The sequence below is a fragment of the Branchiostoma belcheri genome, unplaced genomic scaffold (genome assembly GCF_001625305.1).
Source record: "Branchiostoma belcheri isolate BF01 breed outbred unplaced genomic scaffold, Haploidv18h27 scaffold1, whole genome shotgun sequence".
Taxonomy (NCBI): Eukaryota; Metazoa; Chordata; class Leptocardii; order Amphioxiformes; family Branchiostomatidae; genus Branchiostoma; species Branchiostoma belcheri.
The window spans coordinates 11,560,023-11,580,138 of record NW_017802379.1 but is presented as its reverse complement, the minus strand read 5'-3'; the positions used below and the strand labels follow the sequence as shown (position 1 = coordinate 11,580,138).

Genomic DNA, 20,116 nt, shown 5'->3' with positions numbered 1-20,116 from the left:
ATAATACTAGAGAAGGGTACAGAGATTGTTCTGTGTATGGCATCGAGATAGAACCTGTGGTAAATGTTAAAGTAATACGTCAGTTTTGAGACTGTAAAAGTTGGATTATGGTGCGTGTTCAGTCGGCGTAGATTTGCGCTTGGATACTTGTCCCGCCTAGTACTGTGCGTCGGCTACGTATACAGTTCCATGACCTCCGCAGTGGCGCTAATAAAAGAGGGCGCGAGAAGAGAACTAGCCGGCAAATTTACGCTCATTCTCACATATTTTGTACACTATACCCTGTAATTAAACATATCAAAATTCTGAACCTTGCTTGTGCACCCTAGTATGATTTTCAGTGAGTCGAAGTGAGTCACTTTGGGGTCCTTAACCCAAAATAGCAATCCCCATAGGGCTAAAACTGTGTTGTGCCGCCTTGAACCCCCACGGGAATTAATCAACCGTGTCAAATTTGCTTAGTATATCTGGTACTGACGTCGGTTCAAGTAAAATACACCAGTTTATTTCACCGTCAGACCTCCGTTGCCATGGCAACGGCCACTGTGACCGTCCCCTATGCTTTACAATGGGTGTTCCCCACTGGCCAGAGAACGCGTAACCCCCCCCCCCTTTTCTGCTGAAAAAACGGCTTACACTAACTACAAATCACTCAGAACGTGAGAGGATACAACAATGATACCCGCTAGCCAGAAAAGTCGGCCGGGATAGTAAATTTGACCTGATAAGAAGACCACTAAATGGACCGTCATTAGGGACTTGTGGACCTACGACAGGTGCCGAAGTGCAAAGTTTAGCCGCTATCTGAGATCAAATTTGGGCCTCAAAAGCCCCTTCAGTCTGAAATGGGTTTAAAAATCGGGTATTTCTTCTTGTCTTCTTTTCTTCTCCAAAAAAATAGAAAAAGTTCAAAATGTATAATTTTTGTATGTAATGTGGACACAGAGGTTCCCATATCAGTTTGCAAAACAATTGAGCTGGTAGCATGTTGATAATTTCTAAAAATTAGCAAAAAACTGTTCTGGGGTCCGCGCGGACCCCAGGTGTACAGATTAATCAGTCCGGGAAGGTGTACTGTTGAGGGTTAAGTCGGTGTGGCCTTATGGCAGAACGAGATGACACCATACCCAAAAAAGCTTAAGTCCAAGAACTTTTAAAAATGCCAAAATGTTCAACTTTGATTGTTTGACGTGACTGCGCGTAGTAGACATCTCGTTTCCCGTCAGCTGAACAGACAAATCACTTGACCCCTACCATGATACTAATTATTCCGCCCCCTTACCCTCTGACCCTTCCTCCCTAACCCTCGTGAGGTCATTCGGGGATCAAGGTAGCAGAACACAGTTTTCGCCCTATGGGGATTCCTATAGTTAAGCACCTCGAGGTGACTCACTTCGACGCGGTAAAAATTATAGTAGGGTGCACTATTGAATCACGGCCAACTAATATGTTGAAATATGCGGTATATTCTACAAAATAACTGAAAACCAAAAAAAGTTATCGTTTTTTAACATAATGACGACCACTTTGATTTGGCCCTCTATCGGGGTCAACGGAACTGCAGCCGGCTCACCCTGGAACGTGGTTGCGTAATGCCGCGCATTTATACACGAACAGGGAAATCTTCACAATCCAACTCATACTGTGTACAAGCAGATACCTTTCCTTACCACACAGTGCAGTTCATTCATGGCTACCTCTCACATAAGTCGCTTTAGACAGGATGCGAGAGGTTTGTCTGCACTACTTTCTATACCCGCGTCATACCATGCGACCTCAACCTGTCCCATTTTTTTGGCTCCCGATCATTGTTCAAGCGTGTGTATGTAGTTCCAAGTTCCCATCGACTTGCGTTCGGGAGGCTAGACTCGTGGATGTGTGACCATGGCATGTCCTAACACCCTTATCACGCTTACTAGGAACCAACTAAGTCCCCGTGCTATGTTTCAAAGCTGTAGAATATAAAATATAGCCCCATAATTCAATGAATCCTGTTACCCTACATGTGTTAAATGCAAGGCCGGATATTCGCTTGAATGAGTCTATTTTTGTTTTGAACTAGTTAAGCCGCCTGGCTACAAGACCATAACAGTGGGTGGTGTTACACAGGTTTCGTCACCCCAGTTTGAGGCTCAAAAAAAGGAAGAAGCGGGAGGGGATTGACAAACCTTTTTTTTCCCACATAGACACAAGGTATATGTCATATTATTGAATCATCAATTGTTTTCTATGCTGTGTTACACTTTACCTCTTCCCAACACATTATACGTAAGTTTTGATGGTTTGAATGGAAATACAAACCTTTAGACAGGGTTTAAAAATCTGTAGTACGAAAAATATGTAACGTACTAGGTAGATAAAACCATGACAATTCAGTGGACAATGTGTAATTAACTGCATTACAGTAAACATGGAATTTACACTAAGACCACAAATATTTTTTCGAGAATATTCTAGGAAATATTACTTGTCGCACATTCTTCTCGGTGTAACACTATGTACATGTAACGTTACATTGTATTTACGCACCCCAGCGTATCTTAACATCCTGCACGTTTACTAGGAAGCAATGAGCATGTATTATAAGTTCCGAGTAAACGTGCTCAAAGTGTTACACTCATACAATAGACGTGCACTGGACTGTGACACAAATCTTTTGTAAGCTTGGCGAGGAAAACAAGTTGAGCGGATAGGAAATGTCGACACCCTAGTCAAGAGGCATTTGTTTATTTGGATCGCATCATTGTATAATGGGCGGTGCCCTTAAAGCGACGGTCACAACCCGCCGTACGTGATTTTTGTCCGTACGATTTTTGGGAGGCTACGTCTGCTACGTTTTTTCTGAAAACGTGGGGAAGGAGTGGCATCGACGCACGTCACTCGCACGGTTTCGCAAGGTGTAAGAGTGTGGTCTGCACGCCACGTCTGGCCGTGAGCGGTTGCGTGCATCGTACGTTGCGCAAGTGGTGAGTTGTAGGTGCTTACAACGTTCGATCTCTGTGCGATTGCAACTTTACCATAAGGAGGCCATACTCACACGTGCTTCTTCCGCACGGCACGTACGGGGCACGCACGTCGCTCGTACTCGCACGCACGGGTGGTGAATCCGCAGACCGCACGTAGAAAAAAGTTGCACTTAAAGTTCTACGGCGTGTCTTCGTGCTCCAAAATCCGTAGGATTCCGTACGGATGTGGTACTCACCACGCACAGATGCCGTACGTTTGCCCACGTTTTTGCACGTAGACAGCACACAGAAACACGTACGGCGGGTTGTGACCATCGCTTTAAGTTAGTCCTGGGTGTCTAACTCCAGGTGGCGGGTAGCTTTGTTAACAATAGAGTTTGAAATTTATTGCTTTTGGCCAAGGATTATCGAGCTCTATCGCTACTCTTTAGGCAAATAAAAGACTCTTATATTACTAAGCATTTTGGTTAAAACTCGCCCTTTCTCAAGTGAGTCCTGGATGTCTAACTCCAGCTAACATGTAGGGTTGGAACAAACAAAGTAGTAGTAGTAGTAGTGGTAGTAGTAAATCTCATAACCTTGACGGTCGTAGGGGCATCATGGCAGCCAGCAGCATGTCTGGACTTTGTCAAGTAAGCCCTCGATGTCTATCTCCAGATGTCATGTAGCTTTGGCACAAAGCTTCGCATTTATTGCTTTAGGCAAGGATTATCGAGATCTAACGATATCGTTTGGGCAAATAAAAGAGGCTTCCTTAGCATTTTGGTTAAAGCTCGCCCTTTTTAAGTGAGTCCTGGGTGTCTAACTCCAGGTGTCAGATTTCTAAAACAAAGGTGTTTCACATTTATTCTTTAGGCAAGGATCGTTGGGATATACTTTTTTTTTTAAATATCACCAGACCTACATGTATGAATCAGGCTTAAGCTTACTCTGCATTATTAGTAAATCACTTTCCTTTGTCAAGTAATTATAAGCTCTCGATGTCTAACTACAGGTGTCAGGTAGCTTTGCTAACAATAAAGTTTGGCAAAGCTTTTGGTAGCTATTAAGGTATTTGCACCATGCTGCCGAATGTTTTGAATGTCTAAAACATTCTGGTGTTGACCGAATGTTTGGCCATGTTTTGCTGGTATTTGGGAGTATTCGGGGGCTTGTTTGATTCAAATTTGACTTAAATTTGATTCACATTGATCGTCAGGGATGGTGGCCTAAATCAGATCAGACTAATTTGGACTTCAGCCAACCTTAGTTGGTGGTTATCAAGGGGAGGGTTATGGAATTATGCGAGGCGGGCTTACTCACAGATAATTGTAACGCTACCGACCAACAACAACAGCATACACTGGCGGCATACATTGGTTGGCCCCTCTAGGGTGGCTAAAGCAACGGTCATAACCCGCCGTGCGTGCTTTCTGTCCGTACGTTTTTTTTTGGAGGCCACGTCTGCTACGTCTTTCTGAAAACGTGCAGAGGGAGTGGCTTCGACGCACGTCACTCGCACGATTGCGCAAGGTGTAACAGTATGGTCTGCACGCCACGTCTGGCCGTAAGTGGTTGCGCGCAGCACGCAGAAGCACGTACGGCGGGTTGTGACCGTAGCTTTAGGCGTATCACAGTGTGCAATACAAGCACACTGTCAGGTACTCCTATTGTACTGGCGGGGACACGAAGATATGTATAGTATTACGTACATTCACGAAAACGTCTCATAGCATTTGGCACTTGTAATGCTAAACGTTAAGGGCTCATAGACAAAATGAATGTCTGACTAATCCAAGTATGTTTTTACATGAATGTTTTGAAAATCCATTGATCCCAACGTGACCAACCTCTGACAACTAGCGTGGAATGTAAGATTTAAGCTACGGTCACAACCCGCCGTACGTGCTTCTGCGTGCTGTCTACGTGCAAAAACGTGGGCAAACGTAGGGCATCCGTGCGTGGTGAGTACCACCTCCGTACGGAATCCTACGGCAGACACGCCGTAGAACTTTAAGTGCATGTAACATTACAATCTTCGAATGGTAATATATTTTTTTCCAAATGTACTCTACTTTATTCATTTATTCTCCTGTGCTGGGTGTATTTATCCTTCTGATTGGTCAATGTGAAGTGTGTCTCTTCTTCTGATTGGTCAACAACATCTGTTCATTTATGGATTTCATTCACCGTTTGCCACTCTGAGTAGAGACATGTTTTATTTTAAGTTCAGACTATGAATCACTTCAAAAATTATACATTTAAAAACAACTAAAAAGTTAAAACAATTAAATGAAACACTTCCTTTTTATTACCATAACCAGTAAACACTATGTGGACACTAGTGGCGTCTGTCGTGGTCGCATGCTTTGTGCTCTCCAAGTGTGTATCATCCCAAACACGTAAGTGTTGATTTGTTCCAATTGACTTCCCCTGAATCCTTTATAGCCAATTTCCAAGCTAATTTTTGTGTTTGTTTTGATTTCCATTTCAAATAAAAGAACTGTTAGTTGCTTACATTCCAAAGCTCACTGTAATTTTTAAAAGTACTACAAAAGTGAAACAGTAAGCTATTAAAATTCATTTTTAGCATTAAGAACATTTGTAATGTTTTTCATTTACTTTTAACTACAAAGTAAAACCCTCAGACAACAAAAACCTTTTGATCGTATCAAATCAAAATGACATGCACTTTAGTATGAGAGTAGTTAGAAAATATACATTCATGTACATTTTTGTCTCATGTACATAAAAATATTTCACCATGAGGCGAGAGACGAGTAAAATTTTAACGTGGTTCTACATTGGGATCGCTTAACCTTGTAGATATCAGAACATGTCAAAATATAATTTCCTTTCTTTTCAGTTTGCCAAAGCCTAACTGCTGACAGTGGGTCCTTCAGCAGTCAAAACTACCCAAACAACTACCCAAACGACCATGACTGTCGATACGAGATCTCTGTATCTTCTCCTAAAGTTATAAAGCTTACCTTCACCGATTTTGAAGTGGAGAACGACTTTGACCACGTGTACGTGTATGATGGAAACACAACTGATTCAAATTACCTGCTAGGTAGGAAACCAACTTTTTGTAGCAAGTAATAGGTGTGTGCAGTATGCCTGTGTGTGTGTGTGTGTCTGTGTGTGTGTGTGTGTGTGTGTGTGTGTGTGTGTGTCGTCTGTGTGTGTGTGTGTGTGTCTGTGTGTCCGTGTGTGTGTGTGTGTATACGCGTGTGTGTGTGTGTATGTGTGTGTGTCTGTGTGTGTTCATGTGTGTATACTTGTGTGTCTGTATCAGTGTTTGTGTGCACGCGCGCGCGTGTGTGCGTGTGTGTGAATGTGTGTGTTTTTTTCCTTTTTAGCTTTTCAGCGCGCTAAAGCTGAAAAGGCAGGCATCAATAGGTACTAGTTAATTCTATGTTGATCACACAGCAATTCTTCTGTCCTTGATAGGTACAGTGGAATGGGCAATCTAAGTTAATAATAATATATGCAATTGTAAAGTAGTATCTAGTATAATTTAAAACATAGTTGAAAAAAAATGCTTTAAATCGAACTCTGACATTATGTTATCTGCAAAACCCATAATATAGGTACAACTCTCTTTAACATTTTTTCACACTGCAGCTGAGCTAAACGGTGCAAAAATTCCTGGTCCTGTTACTTCTACCGGGAGCTTCATGACCGTTCGACTTGTCACCGATAGCGAAGTGAATTGGAAGGGATTTCAGGCCAGCTATGCAGCGGAAGATAAAGGTAACTGATTAAATGTTTAAAGTTAAAACTTTTGGTCCAACACAAAAAATTCTCTCACCTAGAGCTTTCGACCAGTCACTCTGGTCTTCCTCAGTAGACTGACCCAGTGAAGCCAGAGACTGAGGAAGACCAGAGTGACTGGTCCAAAGCTGTAGGTGAGAGAATTTTTTGTGTTGGACCAAAAGCTTTAACTTTAAACATGTAACTACCAGCACAGGTGAACTTTCATGATAGTAACTGATTAAACTTACAGCATTTATGTACTTTTGACAATTTGAGTTGACTTTGTGCACTTTTGACTCTTATATACCGATTATGTTATGTACAACTTTGTATTTAGTTCTCAAATTTTATTTGATGCTTCAAGTCTGACCTTTTGATTCGGACTTATGTTTGATTCGGTTTTATGTTAATATGATTTCTGTACCTATGTTTATGGTCATGTTTATATTTTGTTGTCTTAAAAGCCCATATGGGCTGGGCGACAAAGGTCGCAAGACGAGTAAATAAAAATACATTCATTCATCCATTCATCCTTTCATTCATTCATCTTTCTTAGGTGTGTTCTACCCTTTGAATCAGGTCCATATAAAACATGTGTTAAGTTTTACATACGTTTTACAAATTGTCTTAATGTCGCTTTTTGCATCCACTTTTTACCTTACCATAATGCTGGCGTCCTAAATTACCATTTTTTGTAATGCTTAATGGTTAACAAGGTATACGTATTCATTCTTGTATTTACCACAAGGGCCATGAGGAGCTAACGTCTACAATACACTTCTCCTTCGTCTTTTTTTATAGTTCTTGCTAAATGTGGGGTCGGCGAGTACCGGTGTGCCAACGGTGTGACCTGTATAAACGCCTGGAAACGGTGTGACGGAAACAGCGACTGTACAGACAACAGTGATGAGGATGCAACAAACTGTGGTAAGTACGATGGCGATTCCCACTTGTACAATTGCCCAGGGTTCCAATTTCCCCTTTGACATGTACATGAAGTTGAATAAAGCCTATCTCAAACCACGCTGATCTCTGTTAGACAAAAAATGTGATGTCGCTAACGAAAAACTGTTCCCTGTTTTGTTTTGTCAACTGGCTCTAGCTACTTATTGGTTCCGCCTAAAATAACAACACTTTTTTTTTCCTTTTTCCAACTCTTGCAGTTTAAGTATAATGACGGACATGATCGAGCTAAAAATGACAGTAAATGTGATCGGATTTTCTCATCCAGAATCGTATTTTTTTTGTTTTGCCAATGCCTTTATATTATTTTATGGCTTTAGTGAAAAAGATTTTTCCTTTGCAGTTTGTGAACTTATTCCATCGTCCTTGACGAGGTGCAGAGGCCTTCACTACCGACGGATGACCCTTCCCAACCCACTCAACTTCGACCACACCAAGGTCACCCAGGTTGAGAACTCAGCAGGGTTCAATGAACTCATGGCCCTTGCAGATTTAGATTGTCACCCCCGTGTGAGGGACCTCGTCTGTGCTACTATTGTACCGCGCTGCAAGTCCAGGTACATCATTTTTTAACCCTTGTCCTGCTGGCAATTTTTACACTATTTTTTCTACAATTTCATTCTTTATTATGTCATAGACCTCCAACTTTTTTCGCCCTGCAGTGGCATAGTCACTTCCGCATCCGTTGCGTTTCGTTGCGATGTAATGCATTGCACGAGAAATACCCCAAAATCGTACATTTGCAGAGTAATAAATAGATGGTACTGTATGTGCAAAACAAAAATTGTTGTGCTCCATATGACAAGGGTTTTCATGTGCGTCCTAAACCAAGTTCTAATTCTGTTGTTGTTTTCATGTTTGCGTTTTGTTTACTAAAACACACCTGAATGCTTATATACTTTTATGAAAGAAAACGCAATTCAAACATATGATTGACCAGTCTTGTAGAATTGTTTCTTTTCACATGCATTTAACCTGTACCATAGTTTAGTAACAATTTTGTTTCTTTATTCATCCATACATTTATTTCGTCAATCAAACGAATTCCCTAATATGCTATTTATTTATTATTTATGATATATTATAATAGATTGAGACGTAGAAATAAAATAATATATCAAGATACAACAATATGGTACAAATAACTATGCGATGACATGTGCAGCCAAAAAGAAGTTACTGAAGCAACTGGATATGATTTTGAAAATCATATCCAGTTGCTTGAGTAACTGCTTTTTGGTGTATCGTATTACCTGGATGTATAACCTTTATCGACGATTACATGTTTTTTTTTTTACAATTTCCTTTATGTTTCAGACCAACCCACCGACAACTGCTTCCATGTCGCTCTTGGTGTGAAGAAGTGAAGTCCTCGTGTGAACATGAGAACGCCTGGTCAGCTTTTCCAAGCTGTGAGATTTTCCCCCACACCAACTGTAACAACATCGTGGCTTCAAAAACTCCGGAAAATGGTAAGTCTTTTAAATGTCTTTTTGTTCATTTATTTCAGCTATGCCACAGAATGTGACTGAACAGGGGATACAGCCCTTTCACCTCCCACTCATACTCCCAAAGTAAAAACATTTTAGTAGATAAACGATTCATACTATTAAACGTACAATAATGAAAAAGGGATAAATATATTTTTTTTTAATTTACTTAAGATTCACCTTAAAACAAGGCTCGTGAGAGCCACTTACATGTTTTGGGTTACAGTGATGACTGCGTGGTCAGATATTTGTTCACCCTTGATTTAAACCGTTGGAGGTTGTAATTAGCGGTGAAACATTCACGGGGAAGCTTGTTCCACAGTGAAGTGGGTCTGGGGAAGAAACTGTCAGCATGAAATTTTCTCTTGACTGATGGACTATTGAGGAAGAAAGGGTGATTTTCTGCTGTTAAGGTGGCTAAGAATGTTCTGAGTGGGGGTACGAGGGAGTGAAGTTCAGCATATAATTATGCAAAAACATATACACTTAAAGAAACAACGTAAATACAAAATACAGAACTAGGTGGTCACCACTGTTTAATACTTAACACGACTTTCATACAGGGCAAATGATAATATAAAGATCATAACAATAATAACAATATTAAGAAATACTCTACAGGAATCTAAGACCAGAGGATTTGTCAGAAGGATAATTATTGGTCAAATGTATCCATCCGTTAGATGTACAATGATGTTTTGTTTTTAGCAAACTATATATGAATGAGCCTGTTGATAAGGTCAAAATTATATCCTGTATCCTACAGCCACAGCCACAACACACGTCATGCTAGCAGAAACACATACTGTTTAATGAAACCTAAAACGAACGCCCTGAAGAAGACTTTCATTTATAGATTAATAACAGTTTGGAATACTTTGCCACATGAGGTACAAGCAGCATCTAAGAGTAGGTTTAGGCAGGAGTTGTTAGAGCACATGCGTACATAGGCACATGTTGATACTATAAGGCATATGTGATGTTACTGTTAAATGCTGTATGTAAATAATGTAATTTTGATGAAGTGTATTTGTACTATTGTTATTTACTTTAACGCCAGGAAGATTAGCTACATACTTGATTTTGTGCCAATGTCTTGTGTGTCGCTAATAGAGTTTAATGAAGCACATAAAGCACACTTCAGAACCTTGTTTCCATTTTTACCGTTACAGAGGAGTGTTTCGATGGAAATGGTGCAAATTACAGAGGAGACGAGGCAAGAGGGCCTGTAGCGGGGGTTGACTGTGAACGATGGGACAGTGATCCAAGGTACATACAGTTGTATCCATGGGCAAACCTCGTGGATAACAAATGTCGCAACCCGGAAAATGACACCAGACCATGGTGCATCACTCCAGGTGGATTCGAGTACTGTGACATCATTCCTTGCAACGGTAAGTTGTCAAGTCAAATTAATTGATAACTAGAGAAGTAACATAATGTTTACCTTCGGACATGGTCTGCCCTGTTAATTTTTACTCAAACATATTCACATACATGTACATGTACTACTAGTATATGGTGACAGGAGCAGAGCAGACCATGAAGTTTGCAACATTATGTAACTCAACACCAGTCACCATGGTGACAGACGTCAACAAATCATGTCATTGGCCAGGTCATAGGTTAGAGTTTGGAGAAGAGGAAATTGAGTAAAAACAATATGTTTTCTTTCGGTAAACATAATAATCAGAGAATGAAGTGACATGAACAAAGTAATGGAGAAATATAAGATTTCAAAATAAACTTTTTTATAACACTTTTACACTTTTAGTACCTATGGTGGAGAATACAGACGCTATGTTACGTATATATTAAAAATGTTTAAAATATACTCTAGCGTTTGACATTGAACCCTGCTGAGTTCTCAACCTGGGTGACCGTGGTGTGTTCGAAGTTGAGTGGGTTGGGAAGGGTCATCCTTCGGTAGTGAAGGCCCCTGCACTGCGTCAAGGACGATGGAATAAGTTCACAAACTGCAAAGGAAAAATCTTTTTCACTAAAGCCATAAAAAATATATAGGCATTGGCAAAAAAAATACGATTCTGGATGGGAAAATCTGATCACATTTACTGTCATTTTTAGCTCGATCATGTCCGACATTATACTTTAAACTTCAAGAGTTGGAAAAAGGAAAAAAAGGTTTCGTTATTTTAGGCGGAACCAATAAGTAGATAGAGTCAGTTGACAAAGCAAAACTACAGGGAACAATTTTTCGTTAGCGACATCACATTTTTTTTTGCCTAACAGAGATCAGCGTGGTTTGGGTTAGGCTTTATTCAACTTCATGTATATGTCAAAGGGGAGATTGGAACCCTGGGCAATTGTACAAGTGGGGATCGCCATCGTACTTACCACAGTTTGTTGTATCCTCATCACTCCCGTCTGTACAGTCGTTGTTTCCGTCACACCGTTTCCAGGCGTCTATACAGGTCACACCGTTGGCACACCGGTACTGGCCGACCCCACAATTAGCAAGAACTAAAAAAAAGACGAAAGAGAAGTATATTGTAGACGTTAGCTCCTCGCGGTCCTTGTGGCAATATACAAATATAAAAAAGAATGCAAACCTTGTTAAAATTTAGCATTACAAAAAAGTTGATCATCAGGAAGCCAGCATTATGGTAAGGTAAGAAAGGGGGGCAAAAAGCGACATTAAGACACTTTTGTAAAACGTTTGTAAAACTTAACACATGTTTTTATCATTATGGACTTGATTCAAAGGGTAGAACACACTTAAGAAAGATGAATGGATGAATGAATGAATGAATGAATGAATGAATGAATGAATTTTTATTTACTTGTCTTGCGACCTTTGTCGCCCAGCCCATATGGGCTTTTAAGACACCAGAACATAAACATGACCATAAACATAGGTACAGAAATCATAGAAACATAAATTCAAGTCCAAATCAAAAGGTCAGACCGGAAACATCAAATGAATACAATATAGCATGAATACAAAAATAGCATAATTGGTACATACGAGTCAAACGTGCACAAAGTCAACTCAAATTGTCAAAAGTACATAAATGCTGTAAGTTTAAAGTGCTATAAGTGCAGTAAGTGTTACTATCATGAAAGTTCATATGTGTTGGTAGTTACATGTTTAAAGTTAAAGCTTTTGGTCCAGTCACTCTGGTCTTCCTCAATCTCCAGCTTCCCTGGGTCAGTCTACTGAGGAAGACCAGAGTGACTAGTCGAAAGCTCTAGGTGAGATAATTTTTTGTGTTGGACTAAAAGTTTTAACTCTAAACATTTAATCAGTCACCTTTATTTTCCGCTGCATAGCTGGCCTGAAATCCCTTCCAATTCACTTCGCTATCGGTGACAAGTCGAACGGTCATGAAGCTCCCGGTAGAAGTAACAGGACCAGGAATTTTTGCACCGTTTAGCTTAGCTGCAGTGTGAAAAAATGTTAAAGATAGTTTTATCTATATTATGGGTTTTGCAGATAACAGAATGCCAGAGTTCGATTTGAAGCATGTTTTTTTTCAACTATGTTTTAAATTATAATAGATACTATTCATAATTACATAACTTAGATTGCCAACTCCACTGTACCTATCAAGGACAGAATAATTGCTGTGTGATCAACATAGAATTAACTAGTACCCCTTGATGCCTACTTTTTCAGCTTTAGCGCGCTGAAAAGCTAAAAAGGAACAAACACACACATTCACACACATGAGCGCGCGTGCACACAGACACTGATACAGACACAAGTACACACACAGACACACACACAGACACACACACAGACACACACATACACACACGCGTATATACACACACGGACACACACATACACACAGGCATAATGCACACACTTATTACTTGCTACAAAAAGTTGGTTTCCTACCTAGCAGGTAAGTTGAATCAGTTGTGTTTCCATCATACACGTACACGTGGTCAAAGTCGTTCTCCACTTCAAAATCGGTGAAGGTAAGCTTTATAACTTTGGTAGGAGATACAGAGATCTGGTATCGACAGTCGTGGTTGTTTGGGTACTTGTTATATGAGAATATGATCAACTGATATAATCCATGCAAATGAGGCTCTTATTTACAAAATAAATGATTAAAATTGTATAATTTGTCACCCGCAAGAGTTAACACCATTTGGCGAAGGTATGAGGTCGTGGAACTCTTGTTTTCTATTGCGATATTGTAAAAACCATATGGTTAGAAGTAAACCTAAAAGAAAAACGTCATTGTATCAAATGTGGAAACACATTATCGTTATCCTTACACGGCATTATTTTTGGTTATACATGAAATTGAAAAAAATTATTATTATGAAATATTAATATTATTTTGAAAGTTTAAAATTTGCAAGTAAAACCACGGCAAATACAATGCAATATTGTTATATTGTTTGAAAACGAATATTTGTTGATGAGTTTACTGTGGACAATGTCATATGTAATATAGGTATTATTTGACTGTAAATCTCACTTGCAAATTAAAATAAAGGATTCGTAAGATAAAAAAAAACTTCGTATCCAGAAGGAAAAATGTTGCTATATATGTTGTTAACATGCATGTGTATCCTAATCTACGTAGCTTAGTTATCGATATAATATAAAATGATCACAAACTTGAACAAAACCTTTAAAGTTAATTACACACCTCAAATCAATAGTGGCTACTGGCTAAATTAGAGAGGTTTCTTATCAACCCAGATGACAGTATCTAAAATATCCTATTGTGTATTCCTAACACCAAGATGACATTCAAAGTGTATCAATTTCTTAACAAAGAAATTAAAAAAAAACACAACTTACATGTTTTGCATAGACATTATTTAGCATAAAAACTTTTAAGTTTAAGCTTTGCCCTAACATAATGTAACATATCAAACATGATGGGAAATTATTTAGAAAAAGGGAATTAATATAACTGACCATACCGTGATATGACATTACAGAGGATGCTGCTTCCATCCATCTATTATGTAAAATTAAAGATTAAAGAAATCGTCACTTAAAAAGTAAAAAGTTTAACTTTTTAAGTGACGATTTCTTTAATCTTCAACATAAATCACCAAAGCTTGTCATAGATAACATTTTCATTCATTATAATCCATTAGTTACGTAATCTACTGTTTATTACTTTCTGTGACCTTTGTGTTTAGGCTTATCGATTGTTATTTCCTTTTTCTCGGACAGATGGAAGTAGTTTTTCTACCTGGTAATTTTAAACCGGCCGATTTTTTGCCCTGGGCAACAACATAAGGAAGTGCTCCCATTGTGACCTTCCCAGCAGATTGAATAGTGAATTGGCCCATAAACTCATAAAAACCCAGGGCAGCCTATCCTTCAAAACAAATGCAGGATCATTTGCATACTGGTCAGTTTTCAAAGATTCCATTTTTTTATTATCTACTGGCTTTCAATGAAACATTTTCAAAAGGCAGACTGACTTAGATACTTATTACAAAGTCACATAAGCAAAGAAATTGCAAATTTTTGTTTGAAAAATCAACATTGATCAAATTCCAAATCAGCCCTGTCAAAGTTTTATCCAATGACATATATGGTGCCCCTACTATATACACTAAATAATTTCATGTATACTACATACATATTTATCTCAGAAACTGATGCTATTTGAACTTTGCTTTTGCATACTAGTTATATTTACCGAAGGAAAACATATTGTTTTTACTCAATTTCCTCTTTTTCTCCAAACACTAACCTCTGACCTGGCCAATGGCATGGTTTGTTGATGTCTGTCACCATGTTGACTGGTGTTGGGTTACATAATGTTGCAAACTTCATGGCCTGCTCTGCTCCTGTCACCATATACTAGTAGTATGTGAATGTGATTGAGTAAGAATTAACAGAGCAGACCATGTCCGAAGGTAAACATTATGCATTGGCTTTGCAAATGTTACATCTCTAGTTTTTTTTTTTCTTTTGTCTTAGGGCCCTACTGATGGGAGACTTGACCAAGAAGCTGAAAGATGAAGAGACAACAAAATACACCATTCGCAAGAACGCAACAGACATCGAAGGATATAACAACGCTGCAATGAAGACGGACGGCCATGGCTCACCAAGTGGAGGAGACCCCATCATCATCATTAGGCCGGGGATGCAAAATGAGGTCGCAGCTACCCTGGGTGGGTTAAAAGAAAGCGTGGATGACTTAAAGGTCAGTGTTAGCCAACTGTCTGGGAGCATCGATGGTCTGGCAAAGGCAAGTGGTGGTGATGACGAAGAAGAAGTTGGGGAGTATGCTTTGTTGGCCAGTGTGTTAGACAGGCTGAGTTTGGTCATTTATGTCATCGCCATTGTTGTGGCCGTTCCATGCACTCTGCTTATTGGTCGACCACACATTATCCCTGAATAAAGTAGAGAGAAACAGAGAGACAGAGAGAGAGAGAGACACACACACACACACACACACACAGAGAGAGAGAGAGGGAGAGGCACACTCACACAGAGAAAGAGAGAAACAAGCTCTGTTTCGTTGATAATTTTGAATGCAACCGGTTTCTTTTCATATTATCTGGTACTTGGAGAGAGAGAGAGAGATACACACACACAGAAGAGAGATAGGCTAGGCGTGCAGACACATGCAGAGAGAGAGACAGAGACAGAGAGAGACTTTGTTTCGTTGTTTAATTTTGAATGCAACCGGTTTCTTTTCATATTATCTGGTACTTGGGGAGAGAAACACACAGACACACACAAACACACACAGAGAAAGAGAGAGATAGAGACAGAAAGAAGAGAGATAGGCGCACAAACACATGCAGAGAGAGACAGACAGAGACTGTGTTTCGTTGCCTAATTTTGAATGCAACTGGTTTCTTTTCATATTATCTGGTACTTGGAGAGAGAGACACACACAGACACACACACACAAACACACAGAGAGAAAGGGGGAGAGAGAGATAGAGACAGAGAGAAGAGAGATAGGCGCACAAACACATGCAGGGAGAGAGGGAGGGGGGAGAGAGAGAGACTGTGTTTCGTTGCCTAATTTTGAATGCAACCAGTTTCTTTTCATATTATCTGGTACTTGGAAAGAGACACACAGAGACACACACACAGAGAGAAAGGGAGAGAGAGAGATAGAGACAGAGAGAAGAGAGATAGGCGCACAAACACATGCAGGAAGAGAGAGAGAGAGGGAGAGAGAGAGAGAGAGAGAGAGAGACTGTGTTTCGTTGCTTAATTTTAAATGCAGCCGGTTTCTTTTCATATTATCTGATACTTAGAGAGACACCAAGACACACGCACAGAGAAAGGGAGAGAGAGATAGAGACAGAAAGAAGAGAGAAAGGCGCACAAACACATGCAGGGAGAGAGAGAGAGAGACTGTGTTTTTCGTTGCCTAATTTTTAATGCAACCAGTTTTTTTTTAATATTATCTGGTACCTGGAGAGAGATAAAGGGAGAGAGATAGAGACAGAGAGAAGAGAGATAGGCGCACAAACACATGCAGGGAGAGAGAGGGGGAGAGAGAGAAAGAGAGAGAGATAGAGAGACTGTGTTTCGTTGCCTGCTTTTGAATGCAACAAGTTTCTTTTTTTATATTATCTGGTACTTGGGTCAATACATGGGTCCACAATATACCATTCTCCCTTGCAGAGCTATCTGCGCCAACTTAGATAGATCTGTGATGATAATGAAACAATTAAATATTTATATGCCGCGCGCCGCATGAATTAGAAAGAAGAAAATGTTTTATTAAAATTCAAAATTGCAGTTTATGTTGGTCTGTTACAAAGATGACCAAACAAAAATCTGTCTAAAAGAGGCCAGTAATACTATATAATGACCCCACCCTTCCAATATGAATTCGATAACATAAACTACCAGACTTCAGTCTTGTTCTGGCAGGCGTGCAGTGTACATGAGGGGGAGGCCAGTCTAAGACAGTTTGGCTTCAGTTGCCAAGTTAAGATTTCCCTTCAAGACACTTTAAAATGAGACACATTTACATATAAGACGCTATATTCACTAGTAACCTAGAATATGAAGTATAATAGTAATGACAGCTCTGGCTTGCCATGTTCTGGCCTGTAGCTTGAGATCTCGACTAGCAGTTACCTGCCCAGTTCTACATACAGAGCCTAAGTCCATACTGGTGTAACTTACTGCAAGTACGCATTGCATTTATAAGCCATATGTCAGACACAAAACTGCAAAAGCTAAAGACAGATACAACTAGACACTATAAAATTGATACAGCAAGCACATTACGTGTATATAGTACGGGCACCATATATGCCATTGGATAAAACTTTGACAGGGCTGATTTGAAAGTTGGAATTTGATCAAGGTTGATTTTTCAAACAAAAATTTGCATTTTTTTTTTGCTTATTTGACTTTGTAACAAGTATCTAGGTCATTCTGCCTTTTGAAAATGTTTCATTGAAAGCCAGTAGCTAATAAAAAAAATGAATCTTTGAAAACTGACCAGTATGCAAATGATCCTGCCTTTGTTCTGAAGGATAGGCTGCCCTGGGTTTTTATGAGTTTATGGGCCAATTCTCTATTGAATCTGCTGGGAAGGTCACAGTTGGAGCAATTCCTTATTGTTGTTGCCCAGGGCAAAAAATCGGCCGGTTAAAATTACCAGATGAAAAAAACTACTTCCATCTGTCCGAGAAAAAGGAAATAACAATCGATAAGCCTAAACACAAAGGTCACAGAAAGTAATAGACAGTAGATTAAGTAACTAATGGATTATAATGCATGGATATACGTAATCTATGACAAGCTTTGGTGATTTATGTTTTCATTTTTTAAGTGACGATTTCTTTAATCTTTAATTTTACATAATAGATAGATGGAAGCAGCATCTTCTGAAATGTCATGTTATGGTATGGTCAGTTATATTATTTCCTTTTTTTCTAAATAATTTCCCATCATGTTTAATATGTTACATTATGTTATGGAGGGCAAAGCTTAAACTTAAAAGTTTTTATGCTAAATAATGTCATATGCAAAACATGTAAGTTTTTTGTATTTCTTTGTTAAGACATTGATACACTTTACATGTCATTTTGGTGTTAGGATTACATAATAGGATATTTTAGATACTGTCATCTGGGTTGACATGAAACCTTTTTAATTTAGCCAGTAGCCACTATTGATTTGAAGTGTGTAATTAACTTTAAAGGTTTTTTTTTTCAAGTTTGTGATCATTTTATATTATATAGATAACTAAGCTACATAGATTAGTATACACATGCATGTCAACATATATAGCAACATTTCTCTCTTGGTACGAAGTTATTTTTTAACTTAGGAATCCTTTATTTGCAAGTGAGATTCGCAGTCAAATAATACCTATATTACATATGACACTGTCTACAGTAAACTCATCAAAAATATTCGTTTTCAAACAATATAACAATATTGTATTGTATCTACCGCAGTTTTACTTGCAAATTTTAGACTTTCAAAATAATATTAATATGTTATAATAATGACTTTTTTCTTAAATTTCATGTATAACCAAAAAAATGCCGTGTAAGGATAACGATTATGCGTTTCCACATTTGATACAATAACGTTTTTCTCCTTCTAATCTTATGGTTTTTACTGTATCGCAATAGAAAAAAAAATGTTCCGCATAGTCCAAATGAGGTACAAAACTGAAATACCCTGTTTATGTAATTTAACCCTAGTCGGGTAGACATTCTGTAGCAATGTAGTGACTAATTCCTGTGAGCCTTTATTACAAAAAAATGACATTATCTTCACGGGAGTGGTTTGAAAACTCCCCAGTTGATGTGACTGTTTTCTGTGAAATTACGATGATTTTGAAAAATGAATTAGCCTGAACATAAACTTCTTTTTCATATAGTCTTTTCGTAGGCACTTCACTTTCTGTAAATAAATGTAACGTTATATTGAGAAACACATCTTCATTTGAAAGGAATCTTTGTATTGAAACAATAAACAAGGATGATCCTAACATTTTTTAAAATGTCACCTAATGACATAAGAAGTCCTGGCATGGGTTATCTACGATATCATTAATATACAAAATATACTTCTATATTACTATACAAGTATAACATTATACCTTGGGTGATACATTTATTATTCCACAAGTGATCTAACCATACGTTCACTTACTTTCTTGATATCGTATTTCTAATGTTTATTTTATCATTTTTAACAGTAAATAAACATGGGTGTATAAATGGTAACATGCTGTCATGTCATCTTTATCGGGATAAAAATTAACTCAGATAGAAATAAAAGAATGTTTCCTGTAGATAAAAAGCTTATAACTTATGTTATCTCTTTTTGTTTCAACACGCTCAATATGTGACTATTCAAACATCCACCAATTTCCACTTCCCATAATGCCTCGTAACGGTCACGGATATGCATGGATATGACGTAAGACCATCCCCCCTCCCCCTTCTTCGATGTAATATTTCCAACAAATTCTATCGACAAAGTGGTCAGCTATTGTGTTTACTTATTTATCTCGTATAAAGCACATGCCATAATTGCATTTTTGTTGGAATTAGAGAAAATGACGTACCTTCTATCGTTCCACCTTCTACCCGAAGACTGACTCCTACTCGCACGGCCGTCTTCGGTAGAAAGTGGAACGATAGAAGGTACATCATTTTCTCTAATTCCAACAAAAATGCAATTATAGCATGTGCTTTATACTAGATAAATAATTCAAAACAATAGTTGACCAGTTTGGCGATGGAATTTGTTGGGAATATTACATCGAGGAAGGGGGAGGGGGAATGGTCTTACGTCATATCCCTGCATATCCGTGACCGTTACTACGCATTATGGGAAGGGTGAAATTGGTGAATTGGGATTCAGGCGAGCTGTATACATAACGTCATACCATGTTTAGTGTTGTAAAAGGTTCAACTTTATTTTAACACAAGGATTGCACAGACATAGTTTTCAACGACCATTTTCACCTTCATCAGGATAATAAATAACCAATCACTTTA

The 20,116-nt window shown here is 38.7% G+C and overlaps 1 protein-coding gene across 1 annotated transcript; it reads left to right on the top strand.

The window, feature by feature from the left end:
* The first annotated feature begins 5,277 nt into the window (after positions 1-5,277).
* Positions 5,278-15,513, top strand: LOC109475670. Its single transcript, XM_019776465.1, has 9 exons — positions 5,278-5,347; positions 5,812-6,018; positions 6,573-6,701; positions 7,506-7,631; positions 8,011-8,224; positions 8,985-9,139; positions 10,330-10,551; positions 14,328-14,349; positions 15,087-15,513. The coding sequence occupies exons 1-9, from the start codon at positions 5,278-5,280 to the stop codon at positions 15,511-15,513; spliced, it is 1,572 nt and encodes a 523-aa protein (XP_019632024.1).
* The last annotated feature ends 4,603 nt before the right edge of the window (positions 15,514-20,116 follow it).

Excerpts from the sequence above, each read along its gene's own strand:
- LOC109475670 (XM_019776465.1), top strand. The coding sequence starts at position 5,278 with ATGTGGACACTAGTGGCGTCTGTCGTGGTCGCATGCTTTGTGCTCTCC. Across the intron at positions 5,348-5,811 it reads GTGTGTATCATCCCAAACAC|TTTGCCAAAGCCTAACTGCT; the intron begins GTAAGTGTTGAT and ends CTTTCTTTTCAG. Across the intron at positions 6,019-6,572 it reads TGATTCAAATTACCTGCTAG|CTGAGCTAAACGGTGCAAAA; the intron begins GTAGGAAACCAA and ends TTCACACTGCAG.